The sequence below is a fragment of the Tamandua tetradactyla genome, chromosome 5, assembly GCF_023851605.1.
Source record: "Tamandua tetradactyla isolate mTamTet1 chromosome 5, mTamTet1.pri, whole genome shotgun sequence".
Lineage (NCBI taxonomy): Eukaryota > Metazoa > Chordata > Mammalia > Pilosa > Myrmecophagidae > Tamandua > Tamandua tetradactyla.
The window spans coordinates 175,652,206-175,668,745 of NC_135331.1; the positions used below are offsets into that span (position 1 = coordinate 175,652,206).

The following is a 16,540-nucleotide window of genomic DNA, read 5'->3' on the forward strand; positions in this document are numbered from 1 at the left end:
CTCCTTCAATACCTTAAATTTAGCATACTAACTAGAACCTGCTACACTAATATTCCCTCCAAATTCTAGCCTCTGGATTAAAGGAAAACAAATACCAGTATCAGAAAGATAAACAAAGTGAGCAGAAGGTTCACAGGTAAAGTAAGACTCATAAACTACTGTTATTGATTTCCCAGATGGAAGAACAAGGTCTTTGCCAGTTACTTTGCCCCATTCTGGGAAATTTCAGAATGTTTTTCTTTCCCGGGTCCCCTTCCTGAGGAGTTCCCCATGATTGCCATGCTCTGGGTCTCATTACCTGCCATTCTGGCCACAGGTAATGGGCTGGGTGGACATTTGAGCTAGGGCAGTCAGGGGGGCCTTGGAAATGGCCTAGCATGAATGCTCTACTCAGTGGGGGGCTGGTGGTAGACTGGACAGGTTAGAACGTCTCTTTTTGAGAATTCATAAGAGAAAGGATGTCGGTTTGGGTGATGGGGCAGAAGACAAAAGATACCCAGAGAAAAGGCACCAAGCAGAAGCCATGAGGCAGCAGAAGCACTGAGCGGAAGAGAAGAAAAAGAAGACTAGAAAGATATGTCACTGCAAGAAAAAACAGGCAGAGAGAATCGTTGTCACAAAAATGACAGAGGACTTAAGTTGGGAACCACAAATGACCTACTGTGAGGTAACTAGATATAATGAATGATTTTCCAATTTCTGTTCCTCCATGAGGCCTAACTTGACTTGTGTTCTGGAAAATGCTTATAATAACCCTCTTTAATCTCACAGAAATCCAGCATTGGCACCAAAAAGAGTCTACCTAAGGCAGCTTGGCTCCGTGATGAACGTATTTGAAACATTTTCTATGATAACATGGAATGTACTCTCGAATGGTTTGACAATGCCTGCATTTTGTAATCACAGTTGACCTTGGGGTAGTGGGAATAAACCTCCTTCTCCTGCGACTTTCCACATTCATATAGAAGGGGGAAATATTTCAATAAAGTTATCATGTATTATTTATTGGGAATCAGCTGTTTCTCTGTCCAGGATCTCATTGCAGTTCAAATCTTGTGAGTGGGGACTTGTCATTGTGGGCAAGCAGAAATGTTTGCAGTACTGGATTTTCAGTGTAGTGAAGACAGCTTGATATAAGGGCTTCCTCTGTGGTTGGTAGGAGTCAGGGTGGGAGGGGAAGTGGGAGGGGTCTGATTTAGAGATGAATGCAGACCACTGCCCTCTTCTGGACAGACTAGGAGGATCAACAGTGCACATAGATGTGCAAAAAAAGATTTTCACATACACATATGTGCTGCTGGCTCTTTCTCTGGAGAATCCCAAGGAATACAGTCATTCTGTCACTTTCACTTAATTGTCTCAACACTGCAACTTACAATGCCACTGACCCAGCCTCATACAATGCAAACTAATTTTCACCCTTTGTCACAGTAAAGGCTGTGGACATTTCAGAAGGTGGACCTAATTAATTTAATGCCTATGAGAACCTCACAAAGGCTTTAAGTCTAAGTCTCGAGCTCCTGCTACACCTGTCTCCAGATGGGAGCTTAAATGCCAATCTGCAATTGCACCTTACATCACTTCCTTAGGCTTCCAAGGAAGAGAGTACAAATTATTAACCATGGTATTCTGGGGTTCCTGGACATAATGTCATTTAATAACACCTCTAACAATAAGGAAATAGAGTAGAGTAATGGGCAGGAGTGGGAGAAATTATAATTTTGGTTACAGGAGTTAAGGAAGAAATTTGTCATGGCTAGTAAATATCTAACATATTTCACACTTTTTATCAGATGACAGTCCTTATTTCAAGAGAAAAGTTTGCAGATTGAAATTGTGCTCTTCAGTCTATTTTGTGTCTCCAATTGTAAGGAGTTGATACCACCCTGGGAAGAAAAGCATGTGGCTCCTCTTACCCCATTTCCCTTCCACCGGCCAGCTAGAGTTGCATTTACAGGTAAGAAAATCTCCCGTGTGGGCAAACGTGGTACATAGCAAACATGAGGCCGTGAAAGTTAAAATAATATTAATAATAATGGCCGTAGAAATGTAAACGACAATCACAATAGCTCAGACTTCTGTGCTGATGGTCAGATGATTGCCTCTCAACTCCAAATCTGTTCTTCATTGCCCTGCTTGTGATATTGGAGCTAGACGTGCAAACATTTCTCTTTGCCAGTAGAAGGTGCTGGAGGGACCCTGCAGGAGGAAGGGGCTTCGCTTCCAGGTTCTTGGGTGTCTTTTCTTGGTTTGCCCCTGCAGCTGTCACAGACCAGAGCACATGGAGCACCCAGAGGTGCTCACTTTCCAGTTTACCAATTCCAGCTCATTAGGTGCCTACCAGTCTCAGTCCAGCAACTGTAGACCAGTTTGGCCCCAACCCAGTAAACTTTTCCACCATCCAGTGGGCTACTGACCTTCCTTCTCCACTGAGTTCTGAACCCCAGCCTTGAGAAGAGGGGTCCCTTAAAATTTGCCCCTCCTCTGGGCACTCTCTCTCAGCCCTCAGGTATTCTGTAGTATTTTATGTATTTATTTCTCATTCCTAGCTAATCCCCTGTAGATAGTTAATATTTTTTTATATTTTACCTCTTCACTTTATTCTGTGGTTTGTCTCTTGACTGGTCCCAAACAGCTATGTCCTCCAAGTCTTGGCACTCTCCTCTGAAAATGTCTAACAAAGTGAGGTTTCAGTATCAAATCTGTTGGTGTATCAAATCAGTACTTCTGAGTATAAATCTGTGTTGGAGGTTGAAATTCTTTGGCCAGGGAACTGCCCATTATAGAGTGACTCAGGAGTTTTTGGCTTCTAAACACTTGAATTATAGGTGTAGACTCAAACACACAGTCTTGCCCGGTCAGATTAGGTGTAGGAAAAAAACAACAATCTAATTTCCTCAAATCCTTCTATGTAGGCTCAATCCTAATCTTAAATGGATCACTTTATTGAAGTAAAAATGATCCTCCAGGAAAAAATTTCCTTCTGCCATTGAGCGTCCCTTCTGGATTATGCCCCTACATTCTTCTGTCCTAAAATTTATGCTTACAGTGTTTACCACTTAGATCCCTCCCTGCTTTAGGCTTCCTCATTATGATATTGCTTCCTATAAACATTTTCTTTCAATTATATCATTGATTTTATATCACTCACCAAAAAAAATCATTGCTCATATTATTTAAGATAAAGTTTCAATATACATTATTAAAAGTAAAAGATCCCATGTTTGCTTTCCAAAATTAGAAGGTCTCCAATAAATACAATATGTTCAATATTAAAAGCAGCATCTTTTAACCTGAAGATTGGAGGTTTGAGTTTTGCAAATCTTTTTATATCATATTTTTCTCCATCTAAAATTTTTCCCTTACTGTCAACAGCACCAATGATGTGATGTTTAGACTCCCTCCCTGCTTTAGGCCTCCTCATTATGATATTGCTTTCGCTACATATTTTCTTTCAATTATAGCATCGATTTTATATCACTCACCAAAAAAATCATTGCTCATATTATTTAAGGTAAAGTTTCAACATATACTATTAAAAGTAAGAGATCTCATTTTTGCCTTCCAAAATTAGAAGGCCTCTAATAAGTACAATATGTTCAATATTAAAAACAGTATGTTCTAACCTGAAGATTGGCGGTTTGAGTTTTGCAAATCTTTTCATATCATATTTTTCTCCATCTAAAATTTTTCTTATTGTCTTACCCCAAAGATGTGATGTTTATACAGAAAAATAATAAATGACCTCTATGCCACTTAGAGTAACCATCATATTGACCTAATGGTAAAAAGTTTTCTCTGCTTAGTTCAATGGAGCTTGTGCATGGGTGAGAATTTGTAAACACTGCCAGTAACTAGAAGGCTTGGATGCTGTGCTGGTCTGACTGTGTGGTGGACCCCAGAAAAGCCATGCCCTTTGATCCTCATTCAATATTGCTGGGTGGGAGCATTTTGATTGTTTCCATGAAGCTGTGACCCACCCAATTGTGGGTGGTAACTTTTGATCAGATGATTTCCATGGAGGTGTGTCTCCACCCACTGAAGGTGGAGTTGCTTGCTGGAATCCTTTAAAAGAGGAAACATTTTGGAGAATGAGAGATTCAGAGAGAGCAGAGCAGAACGACATAGCCATGAGAAGCAGAGTCCACCAGCCAGTGACCTTTGGAGATGAAGAAGGAAAATGCCTCCCAGGGAGCTCATGAAACAGGAAGCCAGGAGAAGAAGCTAGAGATGATGCCGTGTTTGCCATGTGACCTTCCAGATGAGAGAGGAACCCTGACCGTGTTCCCATGTGCCTTTCCAGATGAGAGAGAAACTCTGACTGTTCACCACGTGCCTTCTCACTTGAGGGAGAAACCCTGAACTTCATCGGCCTTCTTGAATCCAGGTATCTTTCTCTGGATGCCTTTGATTGGACATTTCTATAGACTTGTTTTAATTGGGACATTTTCTCGGCCTTAGAACTGTAAACTAGCAACTCATTAAATTCTCCCTTTGAAAAGCCATTCCATTTCTGGTATATTGCATTCCAGCAGCAAGCAAACTAGAACAGATGCTTTCTTGGAGGGAGGCCCTTTGGAAGCCACAACCACTAACTAAGCTACTTATGATTACAATCCTGTGCTCAGATTTAGCTCGGGAAAGCAGCATCTGAAAGTCAGAATAACTAAAACTAAAGGAGATCTCACCTCGTCTGAAAAAAAAAAACTACTGAGAGGATAAAAGACCCACCTGTTCAGGGTCCCACATAATGTCTGAGCGGATCTGGACCTTATCCTTTACCCTCCAGTGCACTGTACACAGCTAGATGAGGGCTCACCTGCTGATACCTGGGTCTGAGTCCCTTAGGTTTAAATTACTGTCAGAGGGTAACATTTTAATATTTCTTGCCAAGCCTAGCTTTTATAGTCATCTTGATTTTAAACGATCAGGCTTATCACTAGTTGGCTTCTTCAGTAATAAAACTGCTTTCTCATGAATGTGTTTGAAAACCACGAGATACATTTTTAGTAAGTAAGGAGGTGGCTTTAGAACTTAAATCAGAGAGAGGTACAATTGTTTTTTATGTGCCCTTATAATAAACAGACTGCAATATATGCCTGTTAAGTAACTGGTAAACTCTCATACTTCATTGCCACAAACAAAAATCAGCTATGCTAACTCTACAGCAAACTCCACATTTTCCTTCACCCAAATTGGCATAGGCTTCTGCATCTATTCAATTCCCTTTAGCTGAGTTCTCTTTCCTTCCCTGGAACCAGGAGAGAGGATGAGTTCTATGTGTTCTAAGGGTGCTCGGTACTTGAGAAGGATGACGATGGTATTTTGTATACGTGCACGGTCTGAGAAGGCAGTCAGAGTTCACGTGCCCTGGCCTCCATCCCTGACTCTGCCCCGCCCCACAGGCAGCACGCTGCTAAGGTCAAGGCACGACTTCTTCTGAACTTGCCCGATTCTATAAAATAGACATTGTAACATCTGACACCTGCCTTCTCCAAGGAGTGTTCGCAAGGATTAATGAGATAATGCTGCCAAAGGCCCAGAGCTTTTAAGGAAAGCTACTAATTATAAGCAAAGTATCAATGGGCTGGAATATAACTAACGCCTGATCCATCACCTGTGTGACAATGCTCCTAAGTGGTTGACATCATTCCCACATGAAAAAGAATATTTTGCTGGAGAAGTAAAAATGATGAAGAGGTAGGAAATCAGGCCTTTCAAGAAAGGTGCCAATACCAGCAGACAATTCCCCTCTGCCCAAGAAAAGTGTAAAGGTGACAAAATAGTCTCTTCATGGATGAGAAAGAATCTGGCATAGGGAATGGAGGTGGGTCTTTTTCCTGTGTACTGGGAAACTGGCATGAATTTACATGACATCAGAGAGGTTGGAAAGAATGGAAAGTTTAGAGAAGGGATATTTGAAAAGCAGATGTTGTACATGTTTTTAGTTATAGCTTGCAATAACTAACTAGGGGGAAACTGTGCTGTTTGGAGATCATGTGTCTTTAGAATCTGATTAACTCTTAAATGCAGAATATGCTTTTTGAAAAGGGGACATCCTGGGAGGGATTTTTTTTTCTTTTTAATGGTTTTCTGTCAAGGTATGCATCCATTTCCTCTCTTTCATACTTTCTCCCTGTAACAATCTGGTAAGTTCGTCCTTAAGTCTTTTCCCCTTGCATCTGGCATAGAAATAGCTCTTGTTCTCTTTCTCCGCACTGAAGACTTCACTGTCAGCCAAAATGTGTAGGTCTTCCTGGAAGGGACTTGCAGGGCCTGACGTGTATTGGGCAACAGGAGGGACATTTTCAGGTCTCCTTCCTGCTGAGGAAGAGCTTTCGTTCCAAGGGACCTGAACAAAGGGGCTTCTGTTCCTTCTTCCTCCTTCCTCTCCATTTCCCTTTCCTTGGTGCCCTTTTCCCTTTGTGTTCTTCAACTATTTTTTTACTGAGCACCTACCTAGGAGCAGGCCTTATTTTAGGCCCCACAGTAGCACATCTGCTCTTGCTTTTGGCTCTGTGTTTTCATGGCCAGTGGGTGCTGGAGGTGGGGGTGGGCGTGGGGATGGAGTAGCCTGGAAGAGGACTGCATGGCTCCAGAGCGTCTGTCAAGGGACTGCCCATAGACTTTGGCATCTCTGGAAAGGACCGCCACAGGATATTTTTAGCAGTTATTTTGAGGTTTACGATATTGCTGAAAGATTTTTGTTTATACTGACTTCTTTTCCTACTAGAGAAACCTAGTTCCCTTTTGTTTCTCTGATGAAAATGAACATTATTAAGTATTCCTTCCACGTCACAAGGGGCCTGGACTCTACACTCAGAACCAAGAATAGACTGTGAGAAAGAGCTGAAGAAGCCTCCCATGCCACCTACTACTCTACCTGGGTGGGGCTACAGGCTGAGGGCATTTACACTATTGAGCACAGTTCAGACACACTCTGATCATCCAATGTGTGTGTCAGAGATTGATTCCAGGTTCTCAGGAACAAGGGCGTAGATGCCTACACTTCTACTCTCTGTACTGCTCTTTACTCAGCAGATATTTTTTGTTCTGTTTCTCTCTTTTAAAACATATGAGGATCTATTGTGGTACATCAGTGCACCATATATATGTAAATGAACATCTGTAAACATATTTAGGAAAATAAATTAAGATTTTCATCTTTGCTGGTTATGCTAACATATCTTTAGGATGGAGGTCCAATCTACCCTAGAAATTATTTTCTTCTTCAGATATCTAAAGCCTAACAAGCAACCTTAAATGCAGAACAGTCGGGTTTTATTTTCCACATGATAAGATTTGTCAAATTATCAGTCAATGTTCTGTTGGCATAAGGATCTGTAAGCTTGGCTTATCTTAGACACATTTTGTATTAAATATTATATTTCCATATTAAGACAATGGGATGGCTTTAGGCAGGGGTTAGTGGGGGCCATTTTCAAAGTGATCCAACCCTCCTTACCATAGAGACTGTGTCCTATCAATCAGAAGGTCAGGCAGGGGTGAGGGGTGCTACAGGCTAGAAATGTAATCAGATATAACCGTCTGTATTTATATGTTTCAGCTATTTGCTCTCCTTTAAAACAGAAAATATTCTTGAAGTCTTGTCAATAGAATTGGTTTAGTGAAAAATTATTTTACTTTTCAAATTACTGGTTCAGTATCTCGGTTGTATTCTGCAAGTATAGAAAGGGAACTTTTTTTTTTTTAACCTATTGGGCAGTATGGTAAATTCACTGTACTAAGGTCAGAAGACCTGGATTCCAATTGCAATCACATGACTTCATTTGTGAAGTAATAAAAGTGACTATAACAATAAGTACAAGAAATTCCATATGGATTGTGTTTTTGAACGTACAGAGGTTTTTTTCACATATACTATTATTCAATTTTTATTTTATTCTTTCAGGACTCAATTTTCTTATCTGGAAAATGGAGCTAACAACTCCTACTCTGCCTATTTCATAGGGTTATTGTGAAGGTGAAAGAGAAAAAGAACATAATACTGTATTTAGAATCACAAAGCAATGTATAAAGCTGTTATTGACATTCATGTGAAGAGTCAGTTTGGCAACTTATAAGATTATTAGAGTCCAGGATAGAGCAGAAGACTGAGACTGACTTAATTGATCAGTTGTGAAAAACAGAAAGCAGCATACCTGGGTCTCAGAAATATCTCATATCCAACCAATACTTTCTGGGTCGCCCCAAAATTGATAGCTATTGGCTTGAAGATTAAAATTTGATGTTGTTCTGGACGATTCCAAGTTGCTGCTCATATACCAAGGCTAAGAAAATTCTTAGAGCAAATACAGTTACAGGAAGCTTTATTCTTCTCTCAGGAAAACACTGCTCTGGGAATGACTATAACAATATGCTCTGAGGCAGCCAAAGGCTTCTATGAACAGAAAATGATTATATGAAGAAACTGGTTTTACAGGTTGCCCTATTTAAAAAATCATTGTAATAATATTCCACTTCCGTTTAAACATTTTCCCCAGTGTGAGACATACACTCCATACACACCATGTGGTCAGGGAAATCTATAGGTGTTTAAATGCCTGGAACCATTTTTTTTTCGGTTCGCCATAGCTTTATCTCTGTGCTAAAATAAAATGCTTTTCAATTAGAATCCCTTCTCTTAGCTCCTAAACATGAATATAGTTGGAACCTGTCCAACAGAGCAGAAAACCACCAAACTGGGAAAAAAAGTGAAAGGTTTGCAAAACATATTGACAGAGCTAAAATGCATTTACCTGTGCAATTATGTCGGTAATTTCTGAATAACTATGACATCTTCTCACACAGGACCGAGCCAAAAAGTCTTCCACCAGTCGCGTTCCAATGCCGTATCCCCTGTGGATAATGGAAAATGTGTGGTCTGAAAATATCTAATCAGTGAAGTCTATCCGTGCTTGAAAATAGATTCACCTACTTAGCACATACACAAATGGGTAACAAAATAAACCAAATATGACAAGTACGGTAGATAAAATCATATTCCTCACAAAGCCATGTCCAAGTCCTAAGCCCTGGTTCTGTGGGCGTGAATCCATTTGTAAATAGGACCTTTGAAGATGTTATGAGTTAAGGTATGCCCAGACTGAATGAGGTGGGCCTTAATCCATTGTGGCTGAAGTCCTTAGAAGCGAAAGAAATTCAGACATAGTAAGTGGAAACGACAAGTCAGTGGAAATCATAAGAGCAGACACAAGGAGAGTGAGGTGGTCATGGAACGGAGTATCATCCAATACTACACACTCTTGGAGAAAGTAAGCCCAGTTAATACTTTGATTTTTGGACTATTAGCTTCCAAAAACATGAGACGATACATTCCTGTTGTTCAAACCAACCCACTGTGTGGTATTTGTGATAGCAGCCCTGGCAAACTAAGACCTGCCAATAGCTGTTTGGCAGTGGGGTTCTTGGTCCTGTAGAGCTTAACCTACAAATCCAGAAAAGATTTACTAGTCTCCGGCAAGCAGAGGAGTCTGACAATAACTAAGAATAGCCCAACCTTGAGAATATAAATTAAAACGAAAAAAGATAGGTGTCTGTAGCTTAATGTATCTCATTGGCAACTAACTTCTCATCATTAGATCCACTCAGGATGAGGATCTAGCTGACTTGTTTTCTGCTACAGAAGTGGGCATTGGGAGCTTACTCTTCTAGCCACATAGCAACCGTAGTAGGAGGACAGGCATGTCCAGGATGGGTCCTGAAAGGGGTGGGAGAACGGAACAGAGACATTTTTATTGACAGCACGGGTTTCAACAGTTAAGATTCTGAAGTTTACTGAAAAAAATAAAAGTCAGGTCTAGAAAATTCATTCTTTATTCCAGAGAAACTGAATCTATGGGGCTTATATATTACCTGCTGGCTCCACCCCTTAGCAAATAGCTTTTGAGTAGTGCCTAATTGAGTAGTGCAATTCTAAAAGCATCTTATCGAGACGTGATAATGCAGCTGAGTATGTGGCTATAGCTGAGCATTCACCTTCAACAAGACAGACTGAAAACCTACTAAATTGAAAACTACTAGATCTTCATTCTCCTGAAGAAAGAAATGTCAGAGATTTTGTCTTCTAAGAACTTTCAATCTAGTTGAGGAAATATGACCTTAGTGGTGAAAACAGAAGAAATGAGACTACTTTTGCCAAACCACTGGCACAAAATTAGTCTTCTCATTTCACAGCCAATAACTGTGACAGTTTTTGTGACTATATACAATCATAGACAAGTAAAATGATTTGGATGACGCATCAAGGCTCAACAAGATAAAGGCCCCACAGCATTGTAGAAACAATAATTGCTCCAGAGGGTCTAAGAAGAGGTGAGATTTTTGGTAACTAGACAATTGAAGAGAGACTCATTTAGAGTCAAATTGCTTTTTAGTTGACAACTTCCAGTTAGATGGTCTACGTAGAGTTCTCAGTGGACAGAATGATTCAATTTAGCTTGCATTGCTCTTGGAAAATGCTTTGCAAATCAAGCCAGGCAGCTCACAATGAAAAGATTTTCAGAGTACAGAATGTCCACTTTGCAGAAATAGTTGCAGCAGAATTTTTAAATGTTTCCAGTATTTTCTAATTATCATTATGCATATTCACAGCTACTGCCCTTGGAGACAGTGATGGGAAGCCTGAATGCTATGAGCAGTGCAGAATACATATACATCATCTTTGGTCTAAGGGTATGTTTCTGAAAAGAAGACATTTTAATAAATTAACTTAAAAATGTAAGACGCTTTCAGTAGAAGCTATTAAAGACATCCAAATGTGAATTATTTTCCTTAAGGGAAGGCAGCCTACCAAAATTCATTCTTTAATATGTCATCCATATTTGTTAAATGTGCCCCTAATTAGCTAACCAAAGGTATGCTTTTTTAGTTAAATAAAGGAGATTCTTCATATTCTATAGCTTTTCCCCAAACAATGTAAATACATGATCTAAGTAAAATGATGAAACTTTTGGAAATGTTATGTCAGATGTTCAAGTATAGCATAAGTGAAAATTAGCTTAAGCGACACCCAAAATCACAAACAGTACAGCTGAGGAAGTAACTGAAGAAGCCATCAGTGAATAGTTGGGCAGTTTGTTTCTTTGTATGTGCGCCTGCCTAATTAAGGAGAAATGCCAAAAAAAGCACTGTGGACCAAAATGGAAAACATTTGGCAATGAAAAGAACTATCCAAATAGAAAAAAAGATAAGCATATGGAAAAGTTCAAAAAAAAGCTTTAAAAAAACAGTCTTTCAAACTTTTCTTTATGTTGTCTTTTTTTTTTTTTTTTTTTGTATTTCAACTGGAAAATACAATGAACCCTTTCAAAAAGCTCTAAGTCTAGTAAGCGAAATCTCCCTCTCAATCTATCCTAATAGGAAGAAATCTTCTAATGGGTATATTCTTCAGTCTTTGCCTTATAGACCACACATAATTAAGGGGTTTAAAAAATGTTCCCAGATTTTTATTGTCGGGTAATAATCTGATGGTCATGTACTTATTTTGAGAAAATTACATAAAAGTTTTTGTAGGAGGAACCTGCATTAATAAAGGAGAATGGGCTTTATTACAAAAGGAAGGAGTGGATTTTTCCATTAACTGTTTATTAAGTAAGGCAAAATCATGTTAAAAACATTCAAACAGTATAAACGCCATATAGAAAAAGAAAGTCTCTCTTCTATCCATCATCCCCAGCCCCTCAGGTCTCTTCCTAATTACCTACTATTCTTTTTTTCCATATCCTTCCTTAACTATTCTGTGCTTATGTAAGCATATATTTATATTGAGAGGTGTTATATTAGAACAAAGACCCCTGAAAAGAACCAAATTTGATATCCCATCATATTGTTAAAAAAACAATTTGAATTTTACCATATTGTCTGCTTATATGTGACTAGCAAAGAAATGAAAGATTTCTAATGAAAAAGAAAATGTTTCATGGTTCATATTCATGGGGGGACAGAGTTCCTTCCTATTACTTTATGCGCTCAACCCAAAAGACAGTTGGGAAATCATGTTCAGCTTTAAGATATGATTCTTAAAATGGAAGAAGAGCTGGCAAAATGGAGCAAGAGAAGTCATTAGAGGCAAACAAAATGCAACTGATGTTAAAAAATCATGTGTTCCACAAGAATGAAAGCCTTCTACTTACATTTTGTCTAAATATTTATTCACATCTTCATCTTTTTCATAATCCTTACACAGTTGGGCAACCAGTGCTCCATAGGTGAGGACAAAAAGATCTTTATTCTGGAGAAAAAGAGATAATTTTATCTTACAGGCAAAGTTGCAAACAATATTCTACTATGTTTCTTTTTTTTTTTCTTCTGATTTCTATAATAGGATTGATATCAAACAGCTGCAACAATTTACAATAAAGTATAAATAATTGATAGTTGATTCTTTTATCACCCCTGGGAATATTTGCATTTTAAAAAATGACTCTTGTTGTCTTGATTTTTCTTTTTTTTTTTTTGTTTTTACAAACCTTGGGGTTGAAAGCAGCCTGAGAGATCATCTGTTCGTTTTTTCCATCCTCGTACTAATTATGGAAACAATTTTTCACTTTACAAATCAAGTTGTACTCAAATTTGGATAGATTGTTGGAAGGGATAAAAGAGCTGTAAATTAAGATAAATTTAACATCCAAACATTTTTCTATGCGTTTGCCTACATTATGTAAATTTAAACGTATTTTAATGGAGGCAGCTTTTTATACTAATTGCTAATAAAAGTCCAATTATTCTAGAATGGCCTTTTATATTAGCCAGGCTTTCCATAACAAGGAATACTTGGGTGAGACTTTTCATGAGTCTGCACAATCCCTAATGGGTCCCAGTTCTGCCAAAGAGCCCTTCACGATGAATCCAACTGTAGCAGCACATTTGAGAGGGTTTTAAAAAATATTATTATTGCTTCTTGTTTCATTCAGAGTAAAAAGGAGGAATTTGATCTTTTCTTATAGATCTCCAAACTGTGTTCTATTTTTAGAATGAATTTAAAATGACAACTAAAAGTGAGGACAAATCAAGCATGGATATGTTGAGAATATGGGAAACAAAATACAAATCTCTATCAATCCATTTTTTAAAGGTTCCCTGTTTTGCTTCTGCTGTTGAATATTATCTAAGAAAGGAAAGGGGGCCTTAGAAGTCCTTTATCCCAGTGCTCTCATCCTACAGAGGAGGGAATGAGGCCCCAGGATGGCTGAATGATCGGCCTGACTAGCCAGCAAGTAGCAGGCAGAACAGCATTTCCGACTTGGCTTTCCCTTGGTCACAGCATTTATTCCTGAGGCGAGCAAAGGAAGGCCTGTTCAGAGTACAGGTAGGTCGGGGAAGGGGAGGTAGGGAAGCCTTCCAGGGAAATAATCTTCTTTTGAGCATAATCTTGTACTTTCATGAAAGGACAACCTGAACTCCGGGTTAAAAGACTTGTCATCACTCTAAACTGAGTTATTTTGGGTATTTTACTGTGCAGGGGAGGATGAGGCCTGAAAATATGAAGTCATTTTTTTTTTAAGCACGGACAGCAATGATGGAACAGACTTATAAAACTGTTTATTCAACAGAGTGACTTCTATCAAATTTACACAGTTTTGATCTAAATTTTTCCAAAATTGTTCCAATATCGCCAATGTCTTCTCTTCATGTATGAGGTTATACCACAACAAACATGTTTCTTCAGTCAGGTAGATTATCATTATCCTTGTTAAATTTTCAACTGATAGAAATTAAATATTTATATGACACATGTGAACACAGTTTACATGGAAAATTTTAAACCAAAATGTCATAAAGGTACATAGAGTATGCATTATAATATTAATTAAAGCATCACATACTAAAGACGCTAATATGTATAATTTAGGTACAAGAAAAGAATTAGTAAAATAATATTTTAATTAGAAAACAAGGGAAAAGCAAGTAAAATAAATAAAATACTGTTAAAACACATATGTTGCCATGTGGTCAATTTTAATTCTTTCCTTCTTATTTAATTCTCCCAAGAACCCAATCATAAATCACCATATGAAATATTTGCCTTACATATAAGGAGCCACAGCAGAAGACAAATTACTGCTGCATGCCAACATTGCGGCATAAAAAATAAGCAAAGATGAAGAGAAAGGGAGAGAAAAAGGATGGGAATGGAATATGAAGGATTTGTTGTGACTAGTAGTAAAACAAAAGAATTTGAAAAATGGAGACCAGGAGAGAAAATTATACCTACAAGCCTTAGCCACAGCATTGTGCCCATTTGTAATCAAGTTCAACTGAAATAATGGCATTTTCTGCTCCCCTCTCCCTCTTTGACTGAAAGGTGGGTGCTGACTAAATTTTCATATATATTTTATCTCTAACTGAATTTCAAGTTCAATACCCTTAAAGGCCAGCTCTCTTCATTCTGCTTCCTGGCAATGCTGTACCTTGAGCTCTATGTTCAGTTGGGCCTGAAATCTCTAATCACAGGAAGGGTCAACATAAATATATCTTCGTGGTCTTTAAAGCAATAAAAAAACAATCATTGCCATATATGAAAAACAGAGTACCATTTATTATCTCAGGAGGTTTTGAATCTTGCAGGATAAAAGTATGTCTTAATTGATAAATAAATCAAGTGAATTAGGTACAGCAGCAATTTTGTACAATATTTTTAAACATTTGAGAACTCCCACAGAAAAGTGAATCAAGATCCCAGCATACAGGCATTTCCAACTGAGTTCTGACAGCTGGTCTGCTATGATTCTGAGTATCCCTAGGCTGAAATGACTTTATGTTACCCAATGCCTATCTGTGTCCTGAAATAACGAACAGAGCTTTAATTATAATGAGCTTTCACATCTGTAACTTCTCAGTGCCTAAAACTATGATCAGAGAATTAGAGAATATTTATCCAAATTTAGTCTGCAAAGAAATCAAGTTTAAAAAACTATTCTGGTTTCCTGATGCCTGCCCATGCAAAAAATAATAATAATATTTCTGAACTTGGAATATGTAGAAAAGATAGCAGAACAAACCAAATTGCAATAATAAACACTTACCTTTAACACTAGGAAGAACATTTTTAAGGTAATCTGTCAATGCTTAGTTTTCTGATGAACTATTACTATTCAGCTTAACACATGACTATTTTCTATACATTTCGTTTCCTAATTCAGGAAACACTAACAAAGAATTGCTTGATCTTTTCATAGTTTCTGTTAGAAACAAAAGAAAGATTTGCTACTTATATGGGTATAATTAGTTAGAAAAGAATGGCCTAAAATATGTATAAAGAATCAATTATTCCGTAGAGTATGTAAGAGAGAATGGTAACTCTTTCCAGAGGTCTCATTTGTGAGTCACTCCACTGAACACTCCCTTTGCTCCCCTGAAAAATTAACACTTCTAGCATCACCTTTCAAAATAAATCAGGAATAACACAAGAGAACATTTTCTCCGATGTAGAAAATTGGCTTTTTGAGAATAAGTTTATAAAAAGATCTTACTATTTTATGGTATTCTGGTCTTCTCTGTGCAGGGCGAGACATACTGCTTGAGAGATGAGGAATATGATGTTCGACTTCTTTTCTTTTGCCTGTCACCTTAGAGGTGCATCCCTTTATCTTTTTGCTTTGTTTTTTTTTGCAAGTTCCTCCTTGCTTTGAGACAGGAGTGCTACTTCTTCACCTGGCTGCTTTTGCTCTTTGCTGAAGTGAAGAGGAAAAATATCATGAAAAACAAAACTGTCTTATAGCCAAGATACTTGCCACGGATGGAATAAACACTTCGCTCATGAGGCTAAGTAGTAACCTAAAAGCCTAAAAGCTGATGGTGTGAAGTCAGAACCAGAAACACCAAGACACTGAAAATTCTTTAGCCCAAGGGATTCAAGAGTGGTGTTTTGTTCTCATGCCAAGGCACTGTTTTAAAATCACAAACAGGAACTTTCACAATCCAAGATAAGTCTAAATGTTAGCATTACACAATTCATGTATCGATTGTTGTATGAATTAGAGATACATGATCAGCAATCTACTGATATCAAATCCTGGTTCAAGTCTATTCAATCCATTGAGTAATGGACTGTCTCCAAAACCTAGACCCCCAGCCTGTGTGATAACAATATTCAAACGTGTCTTGCAACCTTTTTTTTTCCCCATAAGCAGCAATTTGAAGGAGTAACAGTTGGGTGATGTTTTCTTATAAAACTCTTGCTCAAAATGGATGCTCTTCAGTTTAATAATGTATAATGATTCTGGCAGAGAAAGCAAACCCCTTAGTTCTCTTTTGATAGTCCCTGAGATGTTAGCTCTTATTTATGCAGAAGTATAGATATTTAAAGTTCAAATGAGACACCCTTTTATCTTCACAAATGCAGTGTTCAGAGGATCAAAACTGTTTCAGAAATAGAAGCCTAAAACTCTGTTTAAGAAGGTAGTTTCTTACTTCTTACAGCTTGAGTAATTAGCCCTATTTGTTCTGGCAAATTCTTGATATGATGTGACAGACCAGTGACTACTTTGAAGGAGAGTGTGGTATAGTTGAAAGGGCT

The 16,540-nt window shown here is 38.1% G+C and overlaps 2 protein-coding genes across 4 annotated transcripts in view; one reads left to right on the plus strand and one right to left on the minus strand.

Annotated features, from left to right (window-relative positions):
* Positions 1-16,540, minus strand: part of TRAPPC3L (trafficking protein particle complex subunit 3L) — a 65,205-nt gene that overhangs the window by 24,279 nt on the left and 24,386 nt on the right. Inside the window, exons 2-4 of one of the 2 annotated variants that reach the window (XM_077162722.1) lie at positions 15,495-15,695; positions 12,156-12,253; positions 8,760-8,859 (exon numbers count right to left, since the gene is read on the minus strand). In XM_077162722.1, coding sequence (XP_077018837.1) covers positions 8,760-8,859; positions 12,156-12,253; positions 15,495-15,536 — 240 coding nt within the window. In that variant the 5' untranslated portion in view covers positions 15,537-15,695. The remainder of the gene's footprint in view (positions 1-8,759; positions 8,860-12,155; positions 12,254-15,494; positions 15,696-16,540) is intronic. The other variant, XM_077162723.1, reaches the window with a different exon arrangement.
* CALHM4 (calcium homeostasis modulator family member 4) overlaps positions 1-16,540 on the plus strand; it is a 41,599-nt gene that overhangs the window by 18,393 nt on the left and 6,666 nt on the right. Inside the window, exon 1 of one of the 2 annotated variants that reach the window (XM_077162720.1) lies at positions 12,352-12,896. The exons of the other annotated variant lie outside the window; for it this stretch is intronic. Within the exon in view, the coding sequence (XP_077018835.1) occupies positions 12,754-12,896 (143 nt within the window). The 5' untranslated portion in view covers positions 12,352-12,753. Of the gene's footprint in view, positions 1-12,351; positions 12,897-16,540 lie in introns of those variants that run through there. 2 annotated transcript variants of the gene reach the window in all.